The 10,976-nt window shown below is 35.7% G+C and overlaps 1 protein-coding gene and 1 pseudogene across 1 annotated transcript; one reads left to right on the top strand and one right to left on the bottom strand.

Annotated features, from left to right (window-relative positions):
• The first annotated feature begins 3,060 nt into the window (after nucleotides 1–3,060).
• LOC131003226 (uncharacterized) lies at nucleotides 3,061–5,905 on the top strand (annotated as a pseudogene).
• Nucleotides 5,906–7,277: 1,372 nt separating this feature from the next.
• Nucleotides 7,278–10,256, bottom strand: LOC131003220 (AT-hook motif nuclear-localized protein 7-like). The gene is made up of 5 exons (XM_057929696.1): nucleotides 9,427–10,256; nucleotides 8,902–8,969; nucleotides 8,695–8,826; nucleotides 7,896–8,057; nucleotides 7,278–7,824 (listed from the first exon to the last, which is right to left on the bottom strand). The coding sequence occupies exons 1-5, from the start codon at nucleotides 9,944–9,946 to the stop codon at nucleotides 7,513–7,515; spliced, it is 1,194 nt and encodes a 397-aa protein (XP_057785679.1). The 5' UTR covers nucleotides 9,947–10,256; the 3' UTR covers nucleotides 7,278–7,512.
• Nucleotides 10,257–10,976: the final 720 nt, after the last annotated feature.

Here is a 10,976-nt window from a genome sequence, read left to right as displayed (position 1 = left end):
TATGTTTGAGAAATGTCTTGAATGGGTAGGTTACTGTGAAAATACATCTTAAAATAAGAAATAAGAGTAATTTTTAATGTAAGAATTTTATGTATAATATTTATAAATTCGCTGTATAAATATATGAATTGAGAAAAATAAATTTTTGCTACTTTTGAAATTTAAACTCATGACCATAAATTTATCCAACAAGATTACGAATCAATTGTAGATCTTGATGATTTAAGCGCTGAAAATAATTCTTATTTTATATCTTAAGAAGTGTATTTATTTTAGCCCTCCCATATCTTGTATTGTACTAAGTCTATTTCGTTTATAATAACATATTTTCCTTTTTAATTTGACTTATTTATACTGATGTTTTTTTCGAATGGTATGCATTTCCCTTTTATGCTCATTAAATATAATGTTATTTATTCACTTTACATTTTTAGCATCGTATTCTTAATTTGTATATTCATTTATATTGTGCCATTTAAAATGGGATGAAAAGAGTATAAAATATTAATATTATATTAAATTATTTATTTTATAATAGAAAAATAAAATTAAGATAGTTTAATACATTATTTTATAATAAGAAGGTGAAATTATAATAATTTAATCTATTATTAAATTAATAAATAATATAATTAGAATTTATATTACATGTTTCACATGAAAGATGGTATATAGAATTTGAAGAATCCAAATAATACATATTGAGCCCTTAAACACATTCTAATAAATAAATTCTTAGAGTTCGTTTGGTATGCGGAAGTAAGGATGAGAAGATTCTACTTATTATTATCGTGTGTAAATTGCAGTGCAAGAAATATTCAAACTAAAAGTAAATAATGTATTTTGTTATTTAGCTACACAAAAGTAAAGAATGCCCTAAACTAAACTATGTAGGTATAAGTGGTGGCCCAACAAAGGCCTCTTGAACTAGGTGGAAGTCCAAAATTGTTGGGCTAAATGTGTTTCTATGTAAAATAATTAAGTGGCCCAACAATGGCCTCTTGATTCATAACTAGGTGGAAGTCCAAGCATTACATAATGATTGTACGCCACTAAATCATCTAACTATATACTATACTAATTAAAGACTTTGGAAGTAAACTTCCTCAAAAAAAAAAAAAGTCTTTGGATGTAAACAAAATAAATTACTCCGTGTTTTTACATGCATGTCCTTTGGTGACTTGAATGGAGAAGCACGGAGTGCAAGATGTTTTGTAAAGGACAAAAATAATGAAAAGATAATTATACACTTTAATTTTTTGCAAACAACTTTCGACTGATAAAGCAAAGTCTACTTAACAAATTAATTGCTGTCGCAATCTTGCAAAATAGTTGATAGAGAGATCCAATAAATAGATAGATTTAATTATTCAAGTATATCATACTTAAAGGAGGCGAATCATTTTTTTTTTTTTTTTTTGAAACGGACGAATCAATTTTTTAGTTAGGCATATAATATATTTACTTGAATATTTAAGTTTAAAGATCGAAATCGATCTTCAAATTATAATCATAAAGTTACGGGAATAGGATTAGTCGTTGACTCGTTGGAGTCTTTGGAGAAGAGCAACAGAAAGAAAAAAAAAAAACAGTACTTAACAGTACAAAGTAAAAAAAAGTAAAAGAAAAAGTAAAAAATACTTTCGGAAAAGAATCATTTCATCTCAAATTCTCAAAAAGAAAAAGAATCATTTGTCTCTATATCCGATAATTTAATACTATCTTTCGTGGCATAAGGGATATCATGTTGATAAAAGTGTTAATAGGCAAAAAAAAAATCTATATAAATTTAGAGAAAAAAACTAGCAACTTGATATATAAATAAAAGGAAGGGAAACGTCTCTGCATTTTCTGCAGAAAAACAGGGCATAATTGGCATAATAAAGGACAATAGGAGATGGTACTGTTATTTATCTTTTTATTTTTTTTTCGTTTATTGCTTGTTTTGCTTGTAGTGGAAGAGGCATATAAAAGATTAAGAAAAGCGAGATTCTGAAGAAACGCACAGCATTGCTCATTGACTTGAACAATCAACAACGACTTTGGATATGAATTATGAAAAGCATTAGTGTAACTTACCAAGAAGTTGCATATTGATTAATCAAATAAGCTCGTTGAAAATAGATTACTACATATCTAAAAGGGGGATACTATGCCTTAAAAAAGAAAAAACGAGAGACTAGTGTAGTATAATTTGAAGAGTGGCAAACCCAAAAGAGTGAGAGACTAGTGTAGTATACTAAGACGGTCTGATGGATCAAGATTCGAATTCAAATATTATTAGATACGTATATGTTCTTGAATATAGGTTTTGAACTTTTGATCGATCCAACCCTAGCAGCTAGGTAACAAACAACTTTTAATTACAAATATTTCAGTAAATATAAATTTTAATTCAAATATTTCACCTTTGATGAAATTATTCTCGCCCACAGACTTTTGAATAATTTCAAGTATTTTTGTGACTTTACTTGAGCGGGTAAAAACTTAGGATTACTTCTATACATTTTCCCCTAAAATTTTCATTTTACGACATCCTATCAATCAATTTAATATTCGTTTCCTACTCTATTCAAATTAATTGTCATTATTATCATTATAATAAAAGAATTAATTAAAGGAACCTTCCCCTAAACTCTTCTGAAAGAAACCCAAACGTTTCTTTCAGTTTTTCCAACATATTGTTCCAAATACTCTTTATGAATTCGTGTTACAGATTGAGATTCCTAATGTATACCAATTTTTAACGTTTTGAAAAGTTTTCATACTCAATAAAAACACCTCAAAAATCATTTACCGTAATTTTCCGATGTTTTTTTTTAAAACATAAAAAACAAGAACGATAACAATAGTCAGAAACAGATTTTGAAAATCCAACATAACCTAATTATTATTATTATAAAATAAAAAATCAATCCGATTTTTTTCTCGTTGCGCTTTGCATCGTACGTAAAAGAAGTGCCACTCCAACAGCCATCACATTAAATAAAAGCAAAACCGTAAAAGTAAAAACAAATGGTGGGCCCCCCAAATTCTCCAACACTCTATATCTACATTCATAATAAGCTTGCGAAAAATATTCCAAAGAGAAAAATGTCTGAGAAAGAGAAATCATCCGATCCAAAGAAAAAACTCGTAGCCTTCGACGATGAGAGCAGCGAATACTCAGATGATTCTGAGGCCGAGCCCGAAGCCGATCTCGGGCTGTCTTTGGACAAACTCGATCTCGGCCCGAAAAAGAAGCTCCTCATTCTCTGTCTAGGCGGCCTGCTCGTTGACAGAGTTCACCTTAGGGATAAGGCCACTGTTCGCGGCCTGCGCGCTGATGTCGTTTATGGCAAATTTCTCGGTAATAATCTTCTATTTTTTCTTTAATTTCTTCTTGTTTGTTGATTTATGTTTTTTCTGTGACAGTTTTTAGAGGCCATTTTGCACCGATTTTCTGAAATTCTGCTTCGAGCGGTTTGAAGTTGCGATGTGGTCTTCTGCGAGAGAGTAAATAATCGTAACTTATTTTTCTTCATGCATATTTATTTATCAAGTATTTATACAAATTTTTTTATGATATTTGGCAGGCATAATATAGAAGGTGTTTTAACCAATGTAACTGGTGGGAGTGCCAACAGAAACAAGCTGTTATTGTATGGTAATGCACACCAACTTCAACTACTCTTTTTTTTGTTTTTGTTAAGAAAAATAATACAAAATTGAATTAATAATTTTATTAATCTTATTTTGTTTAGGCTCAAGAGGAGTGCACAGATTCTGGATTTTACTGCCTCAACAAAGGGGAGAAGCCCTATTTCTGGAAGGAATTGAAAGATGTGGTGGGAAAATAGATCCTACAAAGGAAATACTCTGCTTCAAACACTTTGTTGATTGACGATGAACCCCACGTAGCCCTTCTTAATCCGGTAACTATAATATATTTTTGGGTTAATAGCCGGAAAATACACGAACTATTTTCAAATTTGCATATCGCACATCACCTTTAAAATTAGCTTCAGAATACACCACCTTATAATTTTGTTGCAAATTGCACACGGCGAAAATGCCGGCAACTCTTAAGTTTGACCGACGATGACATGGACAGCCACGTGGTTTTTTTACACGTTGGCAAACCATGTGAGCAAAACGACGTCGTTTTGATAAATTGAAGAATAAAAAAAATAAAAATAAAAAATCCTTGCTTTTCCGGTGAGCCATTCCAGAATCCGGTGAACCATTCCACCACCACAAACCACCGCAACCACCGTTTTTCCTCACCTCCACCATAACCACCACCACAAAAATCAAAGAAATCAAAATATGAGAAGAAATCACAAGCATCTGCCTCTCCATCGGAAACTTCTTGCCAGAAATTAAACCCGCCGCCCAGCCTTCCCCTTTCTCTAGATCCACGGCGGTAACCCTACCCCCCGCCTACAACTCCGACGCCGACGTAACAGCAAACCGGCGCCCACCTCCCAGTTCAGATCCCATTCCCAGTTCCCAGCGAAATTTCCCCAAATTTCCATCAAATATTCCTCAAAAAATCCGATCAAGAGCCCCCAAATCTAAATTGGTGGCTGGAACCCGGTGAGGCGGTTGACGTTTTACAGATGGAAAAGGACGGCGGCGGCGCGGAAATAGCAGCGCAGCGGCGACGTTTGGCCTCGATGGTGGTCGGTGCGCGCGCGTCTTGTGGTGAGGAGGGCGGAGGCGAGCGGCGTTTTACAGATGGAAAAGGACGGCGGCGGCGCGGAAATAGCTGCGCAGCGGCGACGTCTGGCCTCGATGGTGGTCTGGGCCCGCGCGACTTGTGGCGAGGAGGGCGGAGGCGAGCGGCGGTCGGCGACGAATTGGAGTGGTGGTGGTGAACTGAGGCAGGCGGCTGGTGAGGGAGGCGCTGGCTTTGGAGTGAGGGAGGTGAAGAGGAATTAGGTGAAGAGGAATTAAGCTTCACGAATTTTCCATTTTTATTTTTTATTTTTAATTATACTCACTCAAAACGACGTCGTTTTGAATGCCGGTGAGTCCACGTCTGAAAATTCCGGTGCCACGTCAACACCGATCAAAGTGGTGGTCAACGCATGTGCAATTTGCAATAAAATTAAAAGGTGGTGTATTATGGAGCTAATTTTAAAGGTGATGTGCAATATGCAAATTTGAAAATAGTTCGTGTATTTTCCGGCTATTAACCCTATATTTTTTTATCTAACTTTCAAAATTAATTTGACTCGAATTCGAACGAGCTTTAATCGAATCGAACTATATATCCGCAGCCCAACACGGCAATATTCCCGCAACCGTACAAGAAGCACGACAGCACCGACACATATCTAGGTAAACCAAAAAAATAATAAGTCTCTTTTACATGGGACTAAAAAATAAAAATGACTTTCCATGCAATAAATAATTTCATTTATTTCTCATAGGTCCAAACGGCGAGCTGAGGAAATATCTTGACGGCGTGGCGGACGCGGATGACGTTACGGCGTACGTGAAAGATCATCCGTTGGGACAGGGACAGCGTGCGATAACGCCGTCACACCCGAACTGGGACTTCTACAGCAAGATCGTTCGCCGTCACGGCAAGAATGTTGAAGATTCTGATGCGGAATCTTCTGCTGCTAAGTGAAATGTTTGGATGAGATAAATGCCTATATTTATAATAAATGACAAAAAAATATAGGGCAGCATGAAAAATTTGGTTTGTTTAGGTTTTTTCTCAAGTTGATCGATGTTTTCGCTTTATATACTATCTATGGGAGTTAATGTTTCCGGGCTTCTTTTGAAAGCTTATGTTATGGGGTTTCAGTGATTGCGACTGATTTTCTACGTATATATCCTAAAATATCACTTGATAATGTTTCTGGGCTTCTTTTGAAAGCTTATGTTATGGAGTTTTTGTGATTATGATTGATTTCTATGTATATACCTTAAAATATCAATTGATATGCTTTGCTTTTTTTATAAAACAAAACACTTGATACGCAGGGGAAGGGGGCTGAAGCCCCCTCTCAAATTTGAGTTTATATATATATATGAAACATAAGAGAGAATATAATATTTAGTATTAATGTTGAATTTGAATCAATTCTTAAGTTAAAAAATAATGAATTATCAATAATGAAAATTAGTTTCTTTTTTTTTAGCCAATAAACAATTTTAAAAAATGCAAAGAGTAGGTTTGCAAATAATTATTTATTATAGTAAATGATGAGTTTTAATTCTCAGCTCATTAAGATTCTACTTGAAAATAAAAATGAATTGTGTGAAATGCTAAAATAAATTGGCCCATACAAATATTTTTAGAAGTCGTATCTAATGACAAATTTTGGTCCGCCCATGTTGATTGGCATTGCCAAAGTTGGAATGAGGAAGATAGATTCTTGGCTTGGCCTTGGCACAACGATGTATATATTTCTAAAATCTGAAATTACCGAAGTCAATAATAATAATAATAATATATAATAAGTATATATAACGATAATGATAATACCAGCAGTAGCAGCCCCTGTTTTGTGAAAGAATTCAAAAAAGAGAATTTTATTCTGTTTTGGGTAGTCTTTTATTCTTAAGAATTAAGAGTCAAGACTCAAGAGGATGCCCCTGTTTGTAATAAGGACTGAAAATACTTAATAGGAAAATAAATACTCTGCTTCAAACACTTTGTTGACTGGTATATGAGGAACCAAACACACCTCCACAAATACATATCTGCCAAAATTTATCATGAATAAATAAGTAATACTTTTAAATACTATCTATTTTCTTTTTTCTCATTTCTACAAAAGAGAATTTCACCACTTCTCATTCATTCCTTTATACACACTCTTTAAATGGAGAATTTTTTATAATCCCTCATCTTCCCATATGATAAATTTATCACCAAAGAGAACACACTCTTATTCTTGTACATTTATAACAATTTTTAGTTCTTGTTGGAAAAAATAAGCCTGTCAAACTTGCTTTAATGCTTTTGAAGCTTTTCTATATTGGATTGAAAATTATGTTTGAAGTTATTTTATGAATGAAGTAGAGCTTTCAAAACGGTGTGAAGGAAGCTTGCAAAGGATATCATATCTCATTAGCTTATAAGCTCTTCGAAACCATATCCATATCCACATTTAAACCTGCATCAAATAGCATCTACAATTTTGTGATATTTGATTGAGTTTAGATTCAAATAGGATTTACCAGACAACAAATCTTGACATGTCACACCAACTTCCCTCTCAATAAACAATCAACAATGGCATATAAAACGGCAATCTACTTTAGATACCAAGATCAGAGCAAAATGGTGAGATAGTTGATCATTTCAGCAAGGAAGAATAATCAAGTAGACATAAATATCAAAGAGAAAACAGAGTCATCAACAAAAAAGTAAAAAGAGAAAAACGTCTGTAATTTCTAGACGAGCATGACTAAAAATATATGAGGCTAGAGCTAACCGGAGCAGTTCCTTTCCGACAACAGTTAATCCAAAACACCAACTAAAAAAAAAAGTCACTAGCTTCGATCCGATCAGTGCTCCTCTGCAGATACAGAAATGTTAATGTCAGGATACGGCCTGTGATCGGAGCCGTTCCAATCAGCAGTGTTGTCAGTAGACGCGGAATTTGGCTGGTCTTTATTGCTTAAGCTGTTATCGGCCTCCCCCTGGTAGTGTGATGCCTGGTTGGGATAGATGTTCGTCTCTGGTGGCGCCTGTGATATTGGTGTTGCTGCAGTCACAGTGGCCGGAGGGCAGTGGGCTGCAGGGGCCATTCTTGGCTCGCTCTGCTGCTTTCGCTTCTGCATCTTGAAACCGTTTGGCACGAAGCTTCCGACTACAATCTGATGTTATATGTATTCATATCAGGACATCATTTCAAGAACTAAGAAGACCCAACGGAAAAAGTAGTGACCTGGATCGGACTAGCTGCCATGAGCAAACCTGCAACGCCACCACCTATTACGCGACCATCAGGGCTAGCTAGCGAAACGCTTAATCCACCAGATCGGCTTTTTATACCACCGTTGTCAGAGACCGTGTATGACCCCGTTAGAGTTAAGATCTCAAAACGCCCCTGCATCAATTCAAGGTTTCAGTTTATACACGATGTTTTGGAGGAAAGCAAGAACCGCGTTGCTACTGAATGTATTGCACGTAACACGCACACCGGAGGATAGCTGGAACCTTAATCAGACAGCAAATCCACCAACAATGAAAAAAAAATCTTACAACACGCAAAAAATATCGTTCATTACCACAAAAGAACACCAGCTCCTCATCACCACACCCAAAAGTTAATGTAATACTTAGAATCAGATGAAGCCAAACTACTCTGAATGCTTTTAGTTGCAGAAAGTAACTTTGCACGTAAAAGGTTCTCAACAACGAACAAACCCAGATACTAGATTGGCGATTCACAAACTGCACAGGCTTGCTCTAACATTAAGAAGACCAAATATTTGTTTTGATAAGAGCATATGAACATCCAACAATTACATGACAAACTCAAGCATCAATGACATTCGAATCAAGAGAAATTTGAATAACTTTCTTGATTCTTAGTATGGAACACAAAGAATGCTTCCCCCTTCAACTAAGCAACAAACATGACATTTCATCATGGGAGAGCACACACAACGAATACCCAAACAACATGAAATCATTCGAGGAAACAGTATATGTAGTCTTGTGGTGCACGGGGAGCATTATACCTCGCATGTGAGTAGACCGCCAGACGTACTGGGCTGGCGAAGCGTAACATTGGAGACAGATCCATTGGCAGAAAGAACACAGATCCCTCTATGACCCTTCTGAGCAAAGGTGAGTATCTTCCCAGCAACATCCTGCAAAATATAGGTAATACTTTGTTAAAATGGTAATAAAGATTCTGTCTGAGAATCGACATCGATTGTCATTACCTCTCCTGTATGTACAGTCACAACATGCGGCGTAAAATCCCCTCCTGCAGTGTTTGCAAACAATTCACCTGCAATATTTAACACAATATTTTTGAAAAGGCTGTAGAATTTAAAGAACCCTAGTTCTAAAATTGCAAATTCCCCAGTTTTGTGGGAGAGAAAAACCAGTCTAGAATAATAAGGAAGATAAGAAAATCCTCAAGAATTGACTACTGGGTTCAGATTTAGAGAAATTTAATCTGAAACCAAAGCATATGCTAATGATATCGCTAGATTATTAATAGAAAAGATTAGCAATTAGTTTTCCCCTCTTCAAATCACAACAAAAATGAGAGAGAGAAAGAGGGGTGAAATAGTAATGGAAAAACAAGAAAGAAAGGAAATCAAAGTCAAGATTGACTCAAAAATCCAGCTGAAAAGTTCAAATCATTGAGAAAATCGTCAAAATATACAAGTGAAAAATCAAGAAATAAGAAATGAATTGCAACAGTGCATGAAGCTGTAGATTCTTAAACAAAAACTCACCCAAAGACGCAAGAATTTGCCAATTTCCGGTGGCCGAATGTTTACCGCGGCCTCTTTTGGAGCCGGAGGAGTTCTCATACGACCGCGGCGTTGACAGAGTGAAGCCGGCGGCGGCCTGCATCGCCGTCGGCGATCTAATATACGCGGGATTTAAGTTGCCGTCGGCGTCATACTTCCTCGGCCTCCCTCTCTTCTTCTTCGCCATCGTCAAATCACCATTACCACCACCACGCACTCCTAGTCCTCCTCCGCCACCCAACACGGCGGCGCCACCACCATCAATCACCAGTCCGCCACCTCCAACGCCTCCGCCACCCACCCCCACCGCCGCCGCGCTCTTCTCCAAACCCATACCTATACCCATGCTCGCCACCTCCGGCACCATTCCACCGCCACCGCCGGCTCCGCCACCAACGCCGCCGTGAGAAACATAATCGCCACCACTGAGCGGCGGCGAATCGGAGTCCGGATTGCCGCTCAGCGAGCCGGAATCCGTGCTCTCCCTGTCTTCAACCTCCATAAATCTCCTTTTAATGAGCTATGTTCTAGAAATTTAGCAAACAAACAAAAGAGACGAAAAAGATTTGATTTTTTTGAAAGATTGGTAGGTGAAAACAAATGGCGCCAGAAAGTTTTCAACCTAAAATTTATTTGTTGTTGCTTTCAATTTTTACAGCTTTATTTTGCATTGAGAGAAATTTTGTAAAGTTGAGTTCCCTCCATTAATGGGGTTGAAAGCTCTGAAGAAAGAGAAAAATAAAAATAAAACCATATTTGTCTTTTGTCTTCAAGTTTGGTCTGTAAAAGTGAAAGCTATTATTCTTTTTTCTTTTTTACATAATTATATCTATTTATGAATTCTTAAATAATTGCTGTGATTTGTTTGCTAATGTGGAGATTACGATACACTAAAATATATTTAGAAATAATTCGGAATTTATATTCTTTTTAATTTTGTTTTACCTAACTCACGGTTGGTATTATATCGTTTTAGAATAAGGATAAGGAATTAAATTAATTCGGAGATCCATTTTTTTGGAACATATTCTTGCGATTATTTCAAGCATTTTGGAGTTTATTTTTAATTAATTTTGATATCTAAATCCCTTGAGATATGCTGGCACATTATTTTAGTAATAATTGTTTAATTGTAATAGATTCATTGTTTATTGAAAAGGTATTTTATATGCAAATTCATTAATGTTTTATGTGTATATATAGTTTTGGATCTTCTTATTTTATTTCATTCGATGTATGATTGACGTAGTAATATGCCTAATTAATATGATAAGCGCTAAGGTGGAATTGTGTAAATGCTAGTACTATTTTTTTTTTTTGGGGGGGGGGGGGGGTAAATATATCTTTTTATATATTTTTGTTTGAATCTTTCTAAAAAAATATTTTTGATTAAAATTAATAATGCCAAGCATTCTGGAGTTTGTCGCCAGTCCTTTTGTGGAGTAATATTTTTGTTTAAATGTTCCCTCAAAAAAAAGAAAAAAAAATGTTTAAATGTTGTGGATTCATACTTTTTTACTGAAAAATTCTTC

This window comes from Salvia miltiorrhiza, unplaced genomic scaffold (assembly GCF_028751815.1).
Source record: "Salvia miltiorrhiza cultivar Shanhuang (shh) unplaced genomic scaffold, IMPLAD_Smil_shh original_scaffold_180_2, whole genome shotgun sequence".
Lineage (NCBI taxonomy): Eukaryota > Viridiplantae > Streptophyta > Magnoliopsida > Lamiales > Lamiaceae > Salvia > Salvia miltiorrhiza.
This window is presented reverse-complemented; position numbering and strand designations above follow the sequence as displayed.